This window comes from Lissotriton helveticus, chromosome 3_1 (assembly GCF_964261635.1).
Source record: "Lissotriton helveticus chromosome 3_1, aLisHel1.1, whole genome shotgun sequence".
Taxonomy (NCBI): domain Eukaryota; kingdom Metazoa; phylum Chordata; class Amphibia; order Caudata; family Salamandridae; genus Lissotriton; species Lissotriton helveticus.
In genome coordinates this window covers 2,027,336,196-2,027,357,705 of record NC_136061.1, presented here as the reverse complement: position 1 = coordinate 2,027,357,705, position 21,510 = coordinate 2,027,336,196, and the positions used below count along the sequence as shown (strand labels likewise).

Here is a 21,510-nt window from a genome sequence, read left to right as displayed (position 1 = left end):
CAATCTTGAATGGTCCATCATCACCTATGTAGGTGAGCTGCACAAGGTGGAAGAAAGGAAGGGATGTGCCTGTGATCCCTGTGTTAGGGTTATAACAATACAATGCTAGTTTTTTTTCCCAGTCCTTAGCTCTTCAGAGCTAAGAACAGTATGGCAGGACTCCAAGTCGATATATCAGTTGGTGATGTGATTTGCTATGTTGGTGTCAATATCCATTGTAAGGTATAAAACGTCTCGACAGTAATTTTTCCGTGGAGGTTCTCTGTATTGTACTGCCAGCAGTCACACCCGATAGAACAAATTGCTTAAAATGATGATAAATGGTGCAATAAATGTTATGATGAATGTACTGTTTGACAGAATAACGTAAGACTGAAACTTCAAGCTTAATCATAGGCAACGAGTTGAGCCATTTCATTGTCATAGACAATGTAATAATTTCCTACTATAACAGCTTACTTTTTCTATCTCCGAAGAAAGGTTATTGACATCAAAAGTTGTAAAAAAGCTTGTTTATAGGGGTAAGAGGCGGATCTGTAAATAACAACTTTTGTTTATGACTTTTTTTCAGTTATTCCAAAGGTCACAAAACATTTGCTCTCAAACCCTGTGTTCACCTGCATAGTTCTTGCTGCATGCATGGAGATTGCGGTGGTGGCAGGCTTTGCTGCATTTTTGGGGAAATATCTTGAACAGCAGTTTAACCTCACAACGTCATCTGCCAATCAACTTCTAGGTAAGCGAAGATATTTCTTGTTTATTTTTTGTGTCTAAAAAGAGAAATGTTATTTAATTCCCTTGGGGTGTGTAGTAGCAAAGTAAGAAAGGTAGCCTGGCGTACTTAGGTTCAATGCATCACCTATTATGCGCATTATTCAAACTGACAGATTAAATGGGTCAGTGGACAATATAAACTGAAACCTTCAAAAAGCAGAATTGAAGAGAGAGAAACACGGAGAGGTCAACAGTATGCAATTCCACATTTAAAAAAAAGTAAAAATAAGGGGGTATACTAACTAAATTAGTAACCCTTTATAATTTATGAAAAAAGAATTAAACATGTCTCCTAGCATCTGCCTCAGAGCTCTTGAGAGTGGGGTGCACAGATACCCTAGACTGATGGGCAATTAATCACAATTGACCGCAGTCAACATTCTTTAGTCACCACGCAGTCTATGTTGAATTTAAGTAAAACGGCAGTTTGAATTGTTCAATTTTCAAACATATTCTCAACCACATGCGTTGGTTTAAGATCTGACTTTGGGCAAAGGAGAATTTGGGCTTCCTCTGTTTTTCTTCCCTTTGAATGATCATTGATTTATTCAATGGACAGACGTGAACATGTCTCAGCCAATGGGTCACTTTGTTGATTCTTGAGTCAAAGGATTCATAAGCACTTTCAAGAGTTTGGCACATTTATTAAATAGATGTCAAAAGGCTTAGTAATGGTTGGAAGAGTGTCAGAGTTCTTCTTGTGGGTGGTTATGTGGAACATCATGCATATGGCCTGGAGCTGTAAATGTATAATCTAGGACACCTCTATTCGCCCTACAAGTATCACCATATGCCTTCCTAGTCACCCTAAAGTTTCCTGATGGGCCTTGTAGATTCGGGTTCAGATTGGTAAAACCTGAGAAGAAAGGTGACCCTTTGGGAAATGACGCTTGCTACCTCATGTAAGGTTTATACCACCTGTCATATCTTTACCGTACATTATCGACTAGTGCTGTATTTCAAACTCTGCATGAGTGGATAATGTTAGACTGCTGTATTTATACTGTCCAGCTAATTTTTGCCATGATGCAATTTTGTTGCAGAGGTGAGTACTAGGTACAATTGCCAGATGTTCTCCTGCAGAAGAACTAAAGGCAGGAAGCATGTCCAGTGTATGCTACTGCTTTGGTTATGCCTCGTTATTTCACAAGAACTACACTATCAATTCATTCACAATATATTTTGAAATTTGCCATGGTAACTGAGTTATGTTTAGGGTTGGGCGGTAAACTCCACCACACCGATGGGGTTCGCGGAGCTAATGCGGAGTTTGGCAAAAACACTGCCAACCACTGTGTAGCAGAGTTTACCGCCCAGCTTTCTAGAGCTGTACCCAACTTCCTAATAAAAATGCACAAACACACACACAAGGATATCAATGACATGCCTGCAGTGCCGTAACATATCACCGATGAGTGCTTCTTTGTCCCAAACCTCTAATGAAAGTTGCACCGAAACACAATAAAGTGAAGAGCGCGCCAGCAACTCAGTCCGCTCGGTACACAAATCATGGCAGAGATGATGATAGCAATTTGGTGCATGCACAGTTTCTTCAAGGAGTGTCCTGGCACAAGACAGCATAATTCGGAAGGTGAGCAACAGAGGATTAGCGCCTCCAGAGAAAGCTTAGTCCAGGCTACTGATTCCAGATACATTAAGGGACTTCCTGAACTCGGACAAGACGGAGGTCATCATCCTCAGCCCTACCCTTTCTGCCTGGGATGACTCCTGGTGGCCGACCACACTGGGAGCAGCACCAAAACCAATGGACCACGCACGTAACCTAGGATTCATCCTCGACTTCTCTCTCTCCATGTCGAAGCAGGTCAACACCATCTCCTCCTCCTGCTACAACGCCCTCTGCATGCGCCATAGGATCTACAAGTGGATCCCGACCGAAACCAGTAGAACGGTGACCCAAGCCCTAGTCAGCAGCAGGCTGGACTACGGCACTCTACGCGGGAATCCCGGCCAAGCACCTACAACTACTACAGGGCATTCAAAACGCCTCCGCCCGCCTGATCCTCAACACCCCACGTCGCAGCCACATCACCCCCACCTGAGAAACCTGCACTGGCTCCCCGTCAACAAGAGGATCACGTTCAAGCTCCTCACCCACGCACAAAAAGCTCTCCACAACACCGGACTAGCCTACCTGAACAGCAGACTACGCTTCTACACCCCCACCCGCCAGCTCCGCTCCGCCAGCCTCGCGCTAGCCGCCGTCCCCCACATCCAACGAACCACCTACGGTGGCATATTCTTCTCCTTCCTCGGCGCCAAGACCTGGAACACCCTCCCGACCGAGCTGCGGCAGACCCAGGACCTGCTAACCTTCAGATGACTCCTCAAGACCTGGCTCTTCGAGCAGTAGCAGCACTCCCTCCCCTCAGCGCCTTGAGACCCTCACGGGTATGTAGCGTGCTCTACAAATGTTTTTGATTGATTGATTGATTGATTCCTCCCTCTCTTTTGCGCTGAATTCTGGGGTACTCTGCCAAAAATTTGTTGGTGGATCTCAACTGTCTAGAAGAATTATAGAATCCAAACCTGGCTCTGAGGTAACAGAGAGCAGAGGGCGAGTAGAAGGCTAGGGCGTGCCACAAGGAAGTGGGCAGAGAGGGGGAAGTCTTTGAGGAGGTTGTAGAGTTGGCTCCTCCAGGATCTTTTGTAGGGGCTGCAACAGTCGGCCAGCCTCGGATTGAAGCACACTCTGTAGTGTCTTGCAGGAGGAGCTGTGTGTGGAAGAGGCTCTGGAGCACAGGCAAAACGTGGTTGTGTCTTGGGGATAGTGGCAGCTGCTGGGAATCCCATGACCTGGCCTGCCCCTCTGGATGTTCATGGTGTTCCTCTGCAGTCTGTGCGGGGCACGCAGCCTGTCCAACTACTTGCAGCTGCTTCATGGAGCTGGTAGACTACATTTGGGGAGGTTAACCCAACCATCCAATGGACTCCCTGGATGGACCATGGTGTACAGCTGTGAGTGTCTTGTGGGATGCCGGGGCAGCCGTCACTCATTACGAAGGTGTGCTGTAGTCTCTATTTTGAGAAAGACCTGTGGCAGCTGTGTCAAATGGTAGAGTGCGGAACAATAACAGGTCTGTGATGCACTTACATGTCCGGGCTACACACTTGCTACTCTGAATGGATCAGGATGTGTCTACTCTTCGCTGACTAAAATGGATAACCTGCTGAACACCATTCATGAAAAGGATTGTGGATTGTAATTATTTCCCGAGAACAAGTGATTCCCGGTGAGTGTGGGTCATATGCTTGTGTTGAGTTAGTCCCTGTCCTTGTACACACCACCCATCACTACTACTGAGTGAATGCTTCTAAGAGGTCTTTAGATTGGCCCTGGCAGACAGCTGAGAGTATGATCAAATGACTGTCTGGAGGAAGCAAAAGTGGGTTTCCTTAGTTGAACTTGTAAATGAATCATAGATGGTGGAACAGTTCAAGGGATCTTGTACGCCCGACCTTGGCTGCCTCACAGATGGAACTCAAGCCCACGGCCTGTTCCTTCCCTTATTTGTTGGTTGGCGGACGTGTCTGTAGCTGTTTAGCAGTTGGAAACAGAATTGCAGTGCCTTACTGAGCTTGGCCCGTGAGACCCTGCTATCTGGGCCCTTTGTGGCCGAACCTAACCTGTCTCAGCTTTAAGTGGCCAATATGGGCAGCAGAGCAGCTTCAATGGGAATGAGACAGGGGCAGGAGGGAAACCCCAGCTTTTCATGGCAGAGACCCTGCGCTGCTCAAAGCCCCCAGGCAAAAACCATAACAGTTACAGGGGGTTATCAGGCTAAGGAAGGGAGCTGCCCTAGCTGCACATATGCATTCCAGAGACCTTCACATGAGTCGCTTGGAGGTGGGGGTCCCAGTAGTTCTTTAGTGGTACCTCCACAGGGAAAGGGTCTTGGCCCATCAGCACAGCTTGGGGCTGTAAACTAGGCAGATAACTCTGGAAGAGCAAGGGTTGATCCTTGCCTCCCATGGGATATGACGGGTGCAGAGGAGCAATGATGACATAGAGCGAACCCCCTTTTTAGTTAGATACCTAGTTGCTCAGTCCCATGTGGCTCAGCAGTGGTTTGAAGAGTCTTGTGCCTTGACATCCTCATGCTTGCCCGGAAGGACCAGTGGAAGAGCTGCTTGCCTCTGGTACTGAAGTGCCTGCTTACCTTCCTGGTGCAGTGGGTTGGAGCTCTCGGTTAGAGCACCCTAAACTTTTATGAACTGTTGAGTTCCCCTGCAAGAGGGGAAGCATGATGAGGAACCAAGCTGTCGTGCCATTTGGGCCGTAGACATGTAGCACTGCTTTTCTCCTACTGCTCCTGAACCTACAGGTTGGTGATCATGGTGAAAGTTGCTTGTCATAGGGTTCCCTAAAGGTTGGTGCGATGGGGTCTTCAATGACATGGCTGGAGCAATCAGAAGTGGTTTTGTTTCCTTTGTACCTCAAACTCAGATCCCACTTGTTGGTTTCAGGACCCCAAGTCATGGCACAGAGCTACACAACTGGCATGCCTGGCTGCGCTCTCATGGGGAGGACAGACACCCAGTGTGTCCTTGGGTTGATACCTTAGGATGTCTGGCTACATGCCACTGTCTGTGGTGTCCCACGACTACTTGTGTTCACTGTTGCTGGCGTCTCTTCCATAACCAGGATTGGGAGGTAACTCTAACCCTGTGGAGTTTGGTACTGGTTTGGAAGTACACCACTGGTGTGTTGTTTCAGGCATAGGCCCAAATGATGCAGAGGCTTAAACCACATCAAAAACCCATACCTAGGTTCCATGAAGTCAGACAGCACTACTGGGCTGAATGAGTGAGCTGACAGTCCCAGGCAGGGACAGGATGCATCCCACTAGAGTAAGCCACGGAGAGAGGTCCAAGAAGCCTACACTGGTGCCAGGGAACTATCCCACTTGGCCAGGGCTACAGGTTAGGGCCAGAGTGACTTCTCCTAACCAAGGCAGGGCCCTGCCAGACCGTGGAGGAAGCATACTTTTTTCATGAATTTTTTATTTATTTTATGTTGTGCTGTGGAACTACCAGAGCACTTCACATCACCTAATAAAAATAGCACATCATTTGATTTCAACTTGTATACAGAATGAATACTGGAGTGGAGAAGTGTGGCTCAATGGTTAGAGCGGCAGAACCTGATGCAGAGGTCTGGCCGGGACCAGGGTTCAATTCCCGACGCGGCAGGGTCTTGGGCTCAATGTCCACAGACTCGATAATTCTCGCCTCGGTGCCTACTCTAATCATGGGTCCCCACTCTGCAACTCTGGGCAATAGCTTGCTTAATCTCCACAACGGCCCTAAAAAGCGCTGGGATGCCTGGTTTCACCTTTGGGGTGCCCAGTAGGGAGCATCTCACAGGGAAAGCCAGGAGGGGTTCCACAGCGGTATACAGCGCCAAGATGCCTGTCAGGTGATAGTGCGCTTTACCAGTATACATACATATATACACAATACTGCAGTGATGTACTGGTTTTCCCTTAAAGCACTTAGATCTTAAGGTATCCAACTGAACCCAGCTGTATACGAGTAATCATTTGTTGAAAGTTGGGCTGAAACTGTCAACATTATCGGCGCCCTCTTGCTCTTCTTGACCCCTTTTTCGTGCACGTAAACAACCGCCATTTTGAACACCATGGTTTCCCTGCCCCTTTTTGATAACCAGTGCGTCTCTCTCCCTCTCCTAGCCTCACGGGCACCACCCCCCCCCTCCGCATGCTGGCAACCCCCTCGCTCTCCCATGTCTCGAGTCATAAACCCCTCTTCGGTGCAGCTCTGCCTCGGAATCCCATCCTGTTCCCAGCACGACACCTCCCTCCGTTCCTTTCATGGTCCCAGGTACTTTGATGTAAACCCCCTCTTTTCTGTGTGCCCGTTTTGTCTTCCCCGTTCCCAGGCCACCACCTGGCTCTGCGGATACTGTTTATTACCCCCAGTACAGTAGGAAGCTTCCCCCCCCCCCATTGCCGGACCCCCGGGTCGATCAAAAACCCCCGCCCTACGAGATCCGATCGAACCCCACCCCTTCCATGGATCGGCGGAATATCCAACTGCGCGATGATCACCACCTGTTGTGACCGGGGTGGGGACTTCAACTGTAACTATGTGGGGGAACGGACCTGAAGGGGAGATTCCGGGGATGTCTTTCGAACATCAAAGTATTAGCGAGAATGTGTTTCATGCAATAAAGTAATTAACTTGTATATAAGAGGCCAGGCCTCAGAGATGCGGGTAGAGCACCTCAGAACGATACCTGCTGTCTGTTTTGCTGTGTTCTCCTCCGGAGAGAATAAAACCTTGTTTCCTGCCTTCCAGTCTCCAGCGCCTGCCTCTTCATTAGTTTAAATACCTTGTGGGTTCAAGAGGCGACACCGCCGGGCAAATACTTGAGGACCTTATATTCTGGTTGGTAGTCTGACCCTTTTACAATTGGCGTCCCAAGCGTGGGGCCCATCAGCGACTCGTGGATCCAGTGGGAGAGGTCCTGACGACAGAGTGAACGACTGCAACGATCGGGAACGCGTCTGTCCGATAGACCCTCGTCTGACAGCCGATCATCCGAACTTCACTGGTTCCGAACAGACCTCTCTCGAGTGATCTACGGTCCTGACTGGGAACCATCAGGAGTGCCGCGAGGATAACGGAGAAGAGAGGACGATCGGGCGCTGGATTCGGAAGACAAGAAACTGTCCATGCGGTCCGGGTAAGGTCGTGTAAACACGACAAGTTGCGAAATGATTGCTTGATTGTTTAAAAAATACTAGTATTGCTCTTTTTTATTTATTTGGAGATTCACTGTCTGCAAACGGAGAAACAACGGGCTCTCTCTTTGCAAACAGTGGAGGATAGGTAGGGCAGCAGTCGTGCCTATTTTTTTCTCCCCCACTGAATAATTACTTGAAACTGAACTGTTGTTCGCAAACTATTGTTTTCTGGAGATTCTCTGTCTGCAAACAGGGAAGAGACCACCCTTTCTGCAGATAGTGAAAAGGGTAGGTAACGCAGATCTTTGCGGACCTACTCATTCTCCCCATCGAATATTTATTGGTCTTTTGTTATTTTGATCCATGAGGTACTCACTGCCTGCAAACAACGTAGAATAGAAATATTCTGTCCAGTCTTTGCACCCAGTGATAAGATAGGCAGTGCTGACTTTTAGTCCCTCGTTACGGGCCGTCATGTCTGTCTTCTCCCCACTGATTAGTAGCCTGTTTAGCCCGGACCGCTTATTAGAGATGGACCACCCAGCCCCACTGGAAGGCACCCCTAATAAGGACATGTTCACGAAGCATGGGTTGACCGCTATAGCCTATAGCAAACTATGGCATAAATATACGAAAAAGGGTCAAGAAAGTCAGTGGCCCCTGATAGGATCCTTCGATGATGATAAAATAAAAACGCTAGAAACAGCCCTTGGTAAAAACAAGACAACACCCACTATGCTTGACAGTTTCGGCATGTGGCGCAAAGAAACTGAACAACGTAAAAAGAAAACTGAGAGTAGGTTGGAAAAAGAGCTGCGAAAAGCAGCCCACCTAGCTGCACAGAAACTAGAAAAAGAGATAAAGGAAAGAGAGAAAGCTAAACAGAAACTAGAAATGGAAACACCGAGCCAGTGTCCGGTTAGAACTCCCTCCATGCTCTACCCTGATTTACCCTCGAAACAACGAACTAACGATGATCTGCTGTTAGGTCCTCCTATCATCTACATGCCCCCTCCATATGCCCCTTCCCAACCCTTAGCACAGCACGCGCCACCCCCAGGTACAAACGAAAGTACTGCCGCAGCTTCGGCCCCAATGGCCTCTGTGCCAGCCGAACCCCTTGTATTAAATACTACATCAACGACAACGTTAGGCGACCATGAGACTCGGGGGGCTGGCCCTGCAAGAACAAACAGACTGAGCAAAGATGAGCGAGCAGGGATCGACAAGATAGCAAGGACACTGGTAGAAAGGAAGGAAGACGAAGAGTACATCACGGATATGTTCAACTCGTATACAGGGAGTCACAGACGACATTTTACCGTACAACTGTGTTATCACGTCTTGAATGCATACGAGGACCGATATCGAGACAACGGTCCCGGGAGCCTAACGACCCTGTACCGGAAGGTCGATATTGGGGATGAGGGCGAGTGTGATGTGTCGGACCTCCTTACGCGTACGCTTGAGGTTTTCCGTCACCTCACTGAACGAGAGTCGGGAACTAAAACCACGACCTCCGTAGTGATCGAACCACCAACCGAGCAATCTAACACCATGATGCCGATACGAGAGGCTGCCCCTTACTGGGTTCCTCCCCGAGGTACAGGGACTCACGATGATGCAAACAACCAAGATGCGAAGGGAAGGGTAGTGTACAACTGGGTCTACCAGCCATGGGACCGGCAAGAGATTCTGACATTCCGGAAATCTCTACCCGATCTACGTAAAAACCCCACTGCCTTTTATACTGAATTGGGTACAGCCCTGGGTTCAACGGTTATGACCCTGGCTGACATCGACTTGTTCTTCGGGTTATGTCTACCAGCTGATGTGTGGAAGCAAATCCGGAAAGTCGACCACCTTGAGCTGTTTGGACATACCTGGTCACAACTCGATGGCCTGGATAAACAACGGGGACCAGGACAAAAGCCTCTGAAATCCATTCTAGACCTTCCAGATAAAATCGTAGAGAAACTAAAAACCCTGATCCCAGAAAAGAAAGTGGACTGGTCGATAGTAACGGCCTGCCGCCAGAAACCCCAGGAGGATGTATCGGAATACTTCTCCCGGTTTGAAACGGTGTTCTCCGATTACAGCGGCCAGGACATGACCACTGCAACCGGACACCATCTGTTTGTCCAGAATTATGTTAAGGGACTGTCATCGGAGATCTCCCAGAAACTACAGGCCAGCGAGAGTAGTTGGGCAGCATCCAAACCTACAGCGATTCTCCAAATGGCCCAATATTATGAACATCAGAAAAATGAAAATGATAGGGCAACAGAGAAAAAGAAGAAGGACTTGAAAGAGAGGGTGATGATTGCCAAACTACAAGGGGTGACTATAGGACGAGACCAATACCGGGGAAACTACCAGACGAACGTCCCTAAGACTACATTTCCCCAGGACCGCACTCTGACTTCCTACAATGGACGCACAGACCTTAGAGAGAACCAGTGTGCTTTCTGCAAAGGGACCGGCCATTGGAAATCCCAGTGCCCAGTTCTTCTGGAAATGATCAAAAACAAAGACACCAGGGACATAGCAAACGGACCGAGACATAAGGGACAACAGCGAGGGCCCCCAAATGACACGACTAACGACAGATCAGGCAGACCAAATACGTTTGATCGACCCAGGCAGAACCAATATCAACAATCTGACTATGAAGACACCCACAACTTCGCATAGGACAGCCAAGGACAAGGGAGGGATCCAGTCGAGCTCTATGTTGACCAGCAGGGCCCTTACGTCACTGCTAAGGTCTTGGGTACCAAGTCACCATTTCTGGTAGACACTGGCGCAACACGTAGTGCGTTATCTAAACGACTGATTCCAAGGGCACCCTTGTCTGGCTCACATAAAACATCGACAGGCTTCGATGGAACGCCCTCCACCAACCCTTTGTCTGCACCGATCCTCTTTGACGTAGAAAACAACACCACTGACACCACGTTTTTGCTCTCCTCCAATAGCCCTGACGCCATTATGGGACTTGACTTACTGAAACATTTCCGAGCGACGATCAGGTGTTCTCAAGATGGAGTTCGAGTGTTTCTTTACGACAACCCCGTTCTGCTTAGACATTGCTCTCCCCGACACATGTTTTCCATCACCGACGCTGACGCATCCCTGCTTGACACTCTGCCTCCGTATCTGTGGGCCAACGCGGATTCGGACGTAGGGCGTATGTTAATTGACCCAGTGCACATTACTGTCCGACCAGACGCAACACTCCCAAAACTCCCACAATATCGGATATCGCCAGAGGGCGAGAAGGCATTGGTAATGATTATCCAGTCACTGATAGACGCAGGAGTGGTAGAGGAAGTGGTTAGCAATATTTGCAACAGCCCTATCTTGCCCATTATCAAGAAAAAGGGAGAAGGAGATGAGAAAGCATACCGTTTTATCATCGACCTCCGAGAGATCAACAAAGTGGTGGTACCCCAGTACCCTGTGGTCTCAGACATCACCACCATCCTGACCTTGATTCCTTCTACTGCCACCACCTTTACCGTCATCGACCTCAAAAACGCGTTCTTTTCCATCCCCATTCACCCAGACAGCCGATATCTCTTCGGCTTCACCCTAAAAGCCCGCTCATATAGGTTTTGCCGAGCGCCCCAGGGCTGCACGGAGAGCCCTAGCATCTACAGCCAGGCCCTCAAAAGACAACTAGATCAAGTCCAGTTACCGGACGGAGTGGTGTTAGTACAATATGTCGACGACATCCTTTTGGCAGCCGACACCACCCCTCTAGCGGTTACCGCCACCATTCGACTCCTGCGCTTCCTTGCGGAAAATGGCCACAAGGTCTCCAAGAAGAAGTTGCAATTCTGCCAACCCCAGGTCACTTACCTAGGTCACCTTTTGTCCAAAGATGGAAGAAAACTCACTCCTGATCGAATCCAAACTATCCTAGATACCCCTGTCCCTAAGACCCAGAAACAGGTCCGCTCCCTATTAGGCCTCACCTCCTTCTGCCGACAATGGTTACCAAACTTTAGCCTCATTGTAAAACCACTGCTTTCTCTGTTAAACAAAGACGTCCCTTTCCCACTCCCTTGGGCCCCTGAATGTCAAACTTCCTTCACGGAACTACGAGATGCCCTTTGCTCAGCCCCCATCCTAGGTACCCCTGATTACAAAAAGCCCTTCTCCCTCTACACTCACGAAAGGGAGGGGTGCGCTTTATCTGTCCTGACCCAGGCCATCGGCCCTAGGCAACGACCGTGCGCTTACTTCTCTGCCACTCTTGACCCTGTCGCCAGAGCCTTGCCTGCCTGCCTTCGAGCTGTAGCTGCTGCTGCAATCTCTATCCGACAGAGTGAGGGGATTGTACTCTCGAATTCCCTCACGGTACTGGTACCCCATGCAGTCGACTCCCTCCTGAACCAAACCAAGACGCAACATCTGACGAGTGCACGACTGACCGGATACGAACTGACTTTGCTTGCACCCCATATCACCCTGAAAAGATGCACCACACTGAACCCGGCAACTCTGTTACCTCTGCCAGAGAACGATCCCAATGCACACCCTGTGCATGATTGCGTGACCCTTACGGACGAACAAACCAGGAGTAGGGTTGACCTCAGAGACACGGCTTTCCCTGACCCCGACGGGGAGCTGTGGGTGGACGGTTCTTGCATCAAACTCTCCGACGGTACCACTTCCGCTGCCTATGCAGTCACCACGGCTCGAACCGTAGTAGAAACAGCCCGCATCACCCAGCGATCTGCCCAGGCAGCGGAACTGATTGCTTTGACACGAGCCTGCATCCTGGCAACAGGAACCACAGCGAACATTTACACCGACAGCCAGTATGCCTTCGGGGTGGTTCACCATTTTGGGCTCCTTTGGAGGGAAAGGGGATTCTTGACCTCACACGGCACACCCATTTTGCACGGGGATCTAGTCTCCGCCTTAATCGAAGCTGTCCTTCTCCCCGACAAGCTTGCCGTCATCAAATGGCAGGCACACAAGAAGGTGACAGACATCATTGGACAGGGAAATGCACTAGCCGACATCACTGCCCGAACGACAGCTGAAAATAGGACGACAACACATATGTACGTGACCAGGTCACAAGCGGAAAAATGGACTGACGTTGGAGACACTAACAGGGATATTCAAACGGCTAGCACACAACACGAGTTGACTGAATGGACACGGGTGGGATTAAAAGACGATGAAGGCTGCTGGCGGACAAAAGACACGAACAAATGGTTGCTCCCTGATTCATACCTGATTCCCATACTGACCATGGCACACTCCCCTGCCCACATAGGATCAGCCCCCATGATCGAACTTGTCTCCAGAGTTTGGCACAATGATAAGATCCCAGATTCCGCCAAACGCCTGGTCCAACAATGCTTAATATGCCTGCAACACAACCCCGGGAAAGGAACTGTAGTACCCCGGGGGGGATTTGGGGTCCCAAACCACCCATTTGAAGTCCTGCAGATGGACTACATCCAGCTAGACAGATGCCGAGGCCTAAAATATGTACTTGTTGTGGTGTGCGCATTTAGCAAGTGGGTGGAAGCCTATCCAACCCGCGACAACACCGCTACGGCCACTGCAAAGGTTCTGTTAAAGGAGTTTTTTCCCCGTTATGGCCTCTGTCGTATTTTATGGAGTGATAATGGCCCCCACTTCGTAGCCAAAGTTATCCAGCTCATCCTAAATGGGTTGGGTATTAAACAGAAATTCCACGCAGTCTTCCACCCCCAATCTGCTGGGCTTGTCGAACGACACAATGCCACACTAAGGCTTAAACTGGCCAAAATAGTGGCTACCACGGGTCTGAAATGGCCAGACGCCCTCCCACTGGCATTGCTATCGATGCGCTCTACCCCCACCCGACATCACTTAACTCCTTATGAAGTTGTCTTCGGTCGACCCATGAGCGTCTGGTCTGCCCCGAAACCAACGTCCATTCATGACGTCCCGGACGTCCTAATGTCTGATTATCTGTATAAATTGACTGAAACTCTGTCTGTCATTCATCAGCAGGTGCAGCAGGCCATCCCCGATGCTTCCAGGGGTCCGGGTCACGCCATCCAACCGGGGGACTTCGTGCTGATCCGGAATTTTCAGCGGTCAAAGAGTTTGGAACCCCGGTGGACGGGCCCCTGGCAAGTGCTGATCGCCACTCGGACCGCACTTCGAGTGGAGGGGAAGAAACACTGGCTGCACGCCCATCACTGCAAAAAGGTCTCCTCAGCCCTGGCCACGGCAGACAACGTCAGTACCCAAGAAGAACTCCTGAACAAAGACCGACCATCATTGAACTGCTATCCCGACACAGAGACACTTGAACTTTCAAAACATTCTGATCCCACTGTACCATCTCGAGAAGGGTATTTCCTGCGACGAAAGGAGGGAGCTTCGGCTAAGTAGGCCACGGACTAAGTTAAAGGATCTCAGAACGGTGACCCAAACCTACCAAGGGTTACCTGGAGAGAAGCTAAACTAAGTCTGTGGTCCTGCCCACTACCGAGCACCTTGAAAACGAAGATGATGGAAGCGCCAGATAAGAAGATGATGGAAGCGCCAAATAAGAAGCCAATGGAGACAACAGGAAATACCCACTACAGAAATCCGAGAACAGACAGACTCCATAGCTCAAAGACAATTGCACTCTTCATCGTAAGCCTCTTCTGCTTTCTCCTCATGACCACGCTCTGGATTATGGAGGAACATGCACCTGCTCGCGAAACATTCCTAACCACTGCTCAGCCTACCACCATGAAGGAACACTATCTAATTTCACTCTCTCCTCAACTAAGAGAGAGGCGAAAGGAATTTTGGAATAACTCTTTTGTGCAGCTGCTTCACCAACACAATCTTGCCACCAATGCCACCAACTGCTGGATCTGTGGGTTGCTACCCCATGCCACTGGACATTCAATACCATTCATTCCTTCACCCTTCTCCGTTCACGGCTCCTGCCTTGCTTGGCTGATCCTCCTGCAAGAAAGCTATAAGGACAATGCCACTTCCGGCAGAACCGTAACGCATTTCTCCCACGGGGCCCGGCGAAACAAAACGAAGATACACTTCTGCCCGCAGACCTCCAACGATTCAATCCAAATGGACATCCCGGCTAAAGAACGGATCGAAATGCAGGTGTTCAACAATCCAACCAGACCCACCTTCTCCTATCTACGGAAACGAACGGCTGCCACTCTGACTGTGGCCTTGTCGGTCATCAACGTCACAGGCCACATGTGTGTAGAAGGACTTGGGACACAGCTGGTGGGTCACAGCGCTTGCCGCTTTACCAGAACTTTGGATTCCACGGATCCACCTTCCTTCGTGTCATCCCCAAACATGTATTTCGTCTGCGGTACCAAGGCCTATACCTGGCTCCCCAAAGGCTGGGGGGGCACTTGTTTCATCTCCTTCATCCTTCCTCCGACTTATGTGGCCCCAGCGAATCACCATAGACAAAAACGAGCCAAAGACATTGAACAAGCCGACTCAACAGGAGCACAGTTCCTCGATGCTATGAAAGGACTCGTCCCCCTCTGGGGCCCGATGGCAAACAGCCGTGCCATCCGACACCTGACTCAGGCAGTTGAGACAACCATGAACATCACAGCTGGTATCTTCGCTAACAACACTGCCGAGCTCCAAGCGGTCCGGCTGGTGGCTCTCCAGAACCGCCTCGTTCTAGGCGTGGTTCTGGCGGACCGTGGAGGAGCATGCCGCGTTATTGGGTCCAGCTGTTGTACATACATTCCGGACAACTCACCCTCAGTGTTCAAAGCCATTGAACATCTTCACAGACTCTCTTCGGAAGTCCACCAAGAACAAGGAGAATGGTCGCTCCGTGGTTGGTTCTGGGACTCCGTTAAGAACTGGGGCTGGAGACTGCTCACCATTATCCTGATTCCCGTAGTTGTAATATGTGGTCTATGCTTAGGAATTCAATGTCTGCCACCTCTGTGTTCTTTATGTGCAAGTTGTATTTTCTCCAAAACTGTGGACGTTGGAAACGAACCCATGAGAGCATTATACGATACCGAGGTTAGAAATTTGATGAAAATTGACATTGAGTAAGCAAGTTGGCTAGATATGTTGAAAAGGGAGGACTGTTGAAAGTTGGGCTGAAACTGTCAACATTATCGGCGCCCTCTTGCTCTTCTTGACCCCTTTTTCGTGCACGTAAACAACCGCCATTTTGAACACCATGGTTTCCCTGCCCCTTTTTGATAACCAGTGCGTCTCTCTCCCTCTCCTAGCCTCACGGGCACCACCCCCCCCCCTCCGCATGCTGGCAACCCCCTCGCTCTCCCATGTCTCGGGTCATAAACCCCTCTTCGGTGCAGCTCTGCCTCGGAATCCCATCCTGTTCCCAGAACGACACCTCCCTCCGTTCCTTTCATGGTCCCAGGTCCTTTGATGTAAACCCCCTCTTTTTTGTGTGCCCGTTTTGTCTTCCCCGTTCCCAGGCCACCACCTGGCTCTGCGGATACTGTTTATTACCCCCAGTACAGTAGGAAGCTTCCCCCCCCATTGCCGGACCCCCGGGTCGATCAAAAACCCCCGCCCTACGAGATCCGATCGAACCCCACCCCTTCCATGGATCGGCGGAATATCCAACTGCGCGATGATCACCACCTGTTGTGACCGGGGTGGGGACTTCAACTTTAACTATGTGGAGGAACGGACCTGAAGGGGAGATTCCGGGGATGTCTTTCGAACATCAAAGTATTAGCGAGAATGTGTTTCATGCAATAAAGTAATTAACTTGTATATAAGAGGCCAGGCCTCAGAGATGCGGGTAGAGCACCTCAGAACGATACCTGCTGTCTGTTTTGCTGTGTTCTCCTCCGGAGAGAATAAAACCTTGTTTCCTGCCTTCCAGTCTCCAGCGCCTGCCTCTTCATTAGTTTAAATACCTTGTGGGTTCAAGAGGCGACACCGCCGGGCAAATACTTGAGGACCTTATATTCTGGTTGGTAGTCTGACCCTTTTACATTGTCCATCATTCATGTCTTGAAGAAGGGCCTTCTTAACAATGCACTGGGAAGTTTGGGTCGATTCCTGACTTCAGGATGTCAGACCCTGCATAGGAAGGCTCAAATTTAACTGACATGACTCACTGAGTAGGACTTGCCCATTTCGGAAACATTTAGCACAATATTGTGCTCCTTTATTTATAATTAGGGCTCCCGGTTTTATGGTATTTATTTTTTTGCCATTTCCGTCTGTATTTATCCATATTTATTTTTTGGGCATTTTATCTGTATTTATCCATATTCATTTTTGCCACAAGCAAAAGTTGACGCTGCATCTATGCATTTTTCCACATTTATTTAAATTGACGTTGCACACATGCACTCGGTTGTTATTAGTTAACACTATACATTCATCTGAAAACTTTGCCATTTGCAGAATGTCCCAAATACGCTTAAAATTTATGCATCTAAACAACCCTCAAGATGTCAGAACCACCTCTGAACATGCGCACATGCTGCAGTGAGGGAAGATCTTTATAAGCACTAAAACTGTTAATATGTGTATATTTCATTTTAAATACATAGATTGTCTTTCTTTCTTTCTTTCGTGAATCGCACCAATCTTTAGCCCAAAATCACAGAGGAAGAGGACATGGAATCCTCAGTTAATGCTGCTAATTTTGACTGCTTTTGCTATTCAACGATCAGCTTACAAGGTTAGAGCTTAAAGACCTGTGCCACTGTAACACTAGAAACTCTCTTATCGAGTAGCGCTTCTGCAAAGAGTCATACTTGAACAGTATAAGATGTCACCTAGGTGTGACTTGGAAGTAACGTAATTTCCGGAGTAGTACAACTGTCTTTTTTTGATTGTGATCAAAAGTATCCATTCATAGTACTGATTGTAATAAAAAATAAAAAGTGTGCACCTTTTATTCCCTGATCGGGACTGGTTTTTAACCAGATCAATCACCTCTGTGGCTATTCCTCTGTCAATTCAATCAGTGGATGCTGGCACCGTGGGCGTATGTGGAGTAAGGGACACCACATCTTACAGAGGATGCTATAGAGGCTATAAAATGCAGTGGCATAGTTAGCTAGGGCTTTTCACGCCCGGGGCAATCCCTCAGTTTGCCGCCCAGTTCCGGTAAGAGCGAGGAGGGGGGGGGGGGGCAGGCGCTGGTGAAAGAACAAGACGAGCGTGGTAGGTGCGGGCGACAGACAACGAGCGGGGGACATTTAACGACGCCGACGAGAGAGAATGAAAATAAAACAACTTAATAAAGTGCAACGAATCACCCCGCAGTAGTATCTCGGCGCTAAAGTGCAGACCCAGATGAGAGAGGAAGAGAAGAAATATAGTTAAAAGACAGGCCAAATCAGAACAGGCGCGAATATGAAACGGGAGCCTGTTCCAATGAAAGGGACCCAGGTATGAGAAAGATAGACCGCATGCCATTTTAATAGCATTCTAGAGTCGATTCAGAGGACTCGTTGCACACGCAAGCTAAGCTCTCTTGCCAAAAAAAGGTTGCATGTGAGACAAGCAATAGCACAACTCGATGTTTAAATATGTTGCATGGCTGGAATTTCTGAAATCTTAACTGCAAAGTAGAAGTTAGGAAATTAATGTTAACGTGGGAATGTCAGAGGAGTTGTCATTACAAAAGTGTTGGACACCCACAAAGTTCGATGTCTATATTCCCAAACATTTGAATGCCTCTCCCCATGCTCACTGCACTTCAAAACTTACACCTCTCCTTCGCACAGGAGTAAGTGCCACAACTTCATTAATTTCAATGCCTGTAGATAACATTCTTCGTAATGAGAGGAGAAATGTCTTGGACCCCCTAATCTGATGATCACTGACTGTCACACAAATCCTGAGGGGAATTTAAGAATGCATGAAACGACAATGTCGACAAAATGTTAATGTTAATAATAATGTGAAGAAAAATGTGAAGAATAAAGAACTGTTGCAAAGCAAATGCTTGTTTGTGTTGTGAGCCCTGCAGGATGCTCTACTTCTCATTCATGCAGGAGCAGGGCTCACTTTAAACCACAGAAGAGTTCAAGCATCGGCCTAATCGCTGTTATCATGCAGATGCAGCGATTAGGCTAAGAGAAAGAGGTGTCAGTAAAGGCAAGATGATACTGGCCAGAAACACTGCCCTGACAGACTGCCGCAGCTGAAAGTGATGAGCGCCAGCCCTGCATGGCTAGGCATCTCTCTGCTGGAGCATGGCAGCTAGTATTTTCCCGTTTTTAATATATAAATACAAACAAAGGAAAACTTGTTTTCAGTCTGTATTTATATGTAAAAAATCCGTTTAAATGGAAAACCGGAAGCCCTATTTATAATGGTAAGTACTAAAATATCAGAAAAAAATAATGTTGACACTAACAAAAAATATACAAAAATATCGCTTTGTTTTAATGTAACTAGAGTTTAAAGTAATATAATTTAAATTAATTAAATTCCACTAGTATTTATTACAATATATACTTACATAAACACACATGCTCATATATATTCATATATGTGTTTGTGTTTATATAAATACATATTTATTTTACTTTCTATTACATTTTTCAGTATGTTCAATTTATTACTATAAATATATATATATATATTCATAGCAATACATAAAAAATCTAAAAAAGCTTAATATAATGTAATTATATTATGCCATATATATTATATATATACATTTATAAATTTATTTATACAAACACCAACATATGCATATGTGTTTGTGTGTTTATATAAGTAAATATAGATGTTTACTATTAAATATTAGTGGAATTTTTTTAATCTACAATTCTTTACATTTATATACGAAAATATTTACATTTACTACTAAAATACATACATAAAAAACCATAACATATAAGCAAATGAATTAGAAAAAATGTATTAATTATTGTAGAAATTAAATAAAATATTAAAACAAGTAACACACATTTACCAAAAATCTATAAATGGCCATTCATTGCCGCACCGAGACGGATCCAGACGTCCCAGCTAAGCTCGCACAAGTGATCATACAGGCGGCACATACCTCAAATCTCTTCACCGGCTGGTGAAGAAAACCTGTATTTATTACATAAGGATATCTCCAAACAGGGTGTCGGCTGACACCGAAACATCCAACGGCTACTGAAGAATTCTCTAGCTGTCCACATCCTTAGGCTGTTGCTCTCATATTGTCCTGATGAAGACCCGACCCAGATGCAAATAATTCTGCACTAACGTCTAGGGTCGAAACGTCGACGTTACTTTTTTCAATCGTCCATCATAAGCCACAACACCGAAAAAGAAAATAATATTGTTGTGACCTAAATTTTTCAAATATGGACTGATGAAATTCTATGTGTTTCTATAATTGTAAATATGTCATCTCCACTTATTTATGTATAGCACGACCATCACCAGTCACTACTAATCACTAAAAATTTCACTTTGTATGTGTTTCTTTGCCTTTTGGTTCCTGACAGCCACTGTTCATAAATTGATTTATACGTGTAAAATATTTTTCATAATAAGAAGAACTTTTTCAAAATTGAATATTGTTGTGTGTGTCCTTACGCATCATACCGCAAACGCGGACTGGGTGAGATATAAAGAAATATTATATTCACAATTTAGCAAAGAAATTGCCACATATCCGACAGAACCAATTGAGAAAAATAGAGAGACGGGCGTTTTAATAAAAGGGGTTTATTGAACAGTCTTCTTTCTCATGCAAGAGAGGTGAACGGCTACAATTGTTAGACAAAATGCGAAATATAATGCGTACAGTGTAAACAGTAGTATCAAATAATACTGTAATAGCATTGTCTAGTGCTATGACATATAAAAATACACACATAAATACCACTGGCTAAAATACTCAACTGGTGCTTCTAAAATATGCCTACCCCATGTACCTAACCTAGGTCTAGTACGAGGGAAGAAGTAAGTGTGGTCTTTAGCATAGGTTTTAGTTCTGCCAAGAATTGCCACAGGTTTCTCTAGGTTCTAATCAGCTCCATACCTTAGAATGAGAGAGGTTGGTATCTCTTTCACTGACTCGATTTCCCAACACCCCGCAAGGAGAGTCAGAAACACTGGAGCTGGATTTCTTGGCAGAGGAGAACAGCTTCTGATCAGTGCGTCGGCTGGAGAGTTTGCTTCCTTCGGCACTTGCTGTAACGAGCTGCGTCGTGCAAGTAGGTAGTCGTACTGCACCGAACCACACCGTGCTTTGCTATAGCAAGTGAAGGTACATTTATACCTTGAAGGTGTTTAGGAATGCCAGCTTAGAAGAGAAGTCAGGCATATGAACGTCATGAATGAACCCCTAAGGAATAGTTGTTCATGCATAATAATGAGTTTCTTGGAGAAATCAATATCCAGGCTAGGGGAAGTCCCTTCAGCTTAAGAGTCTGGTTTTCCAAGAAATCGCTGTGATGTGGAGGAACAGATGGAAATAGCCATGCCTGTATTTGGGCTGCATGGGCTATGCCTAAATAAGGACTGGATTTCTATGCCTATATAAGGGCAATGTAAATTGTACCTATATAAGGGCATGAATCGGGAAAATGCATACGGAATCTAAATCGCCACACAACAATATGTTGTCATAAACCTGTGTATGTTGTGTGGCCCCCTGTTCTTCTTTATCACAGCGCTTTTGGATAGTTCAAACAATACATTCCCTCTGTTCATACTTCTCGCTCTTTTAGAAGCTGTCTCCCAAATTGTAGGCGGGTAACCCCTTTGGACAAAACAACATTTAATCTCACTGTCTACTTTATCGTACTCTTCTAAAGTGCTGCATGCCCTCCTAGCGCAATCAAGATCTCCAAAAGGTGAGAGGTGTCGGGTGTGAGGTACTGGTGTGTAAAATTTTATTCCCCACAGTTGGTTTTCTGAATATATATATATAATTATATATTTACCGCACACACATCCCTGGCGGTGACAAAGTCGCTGCAGTTGCTCATTCCCCTCATTCACCAAACGCGTTTCGGGCGGTGAGCCC

The 21,510-nt window shown here is 47.1% G+C and overlaps 1 protein-coding gene across 2 annotated transcripts in view; it reads left to right on the top strand.

The window, feature by feature from the left end:
- SLCO3A1 (solute carrier organic anion transporter family member 3A1) overlaps positions 1-21,510 on the top strand; it is a 745,165-nt gene that overhangs the window by 610,023 nt on the left and 113,632 nt on the right. For both annotated transcript variants that reach the window (XM_078683157.1, XM_078683156.1), the window contains exon 5: positions 572-736. In XM_078683157.1, coding sequence (XP_078539283.1) covers positions 572-736 — 165 coding nt within the window. The remainder of the gene's footprint in view (positions 1-571; positions 737-21,510) is intronic.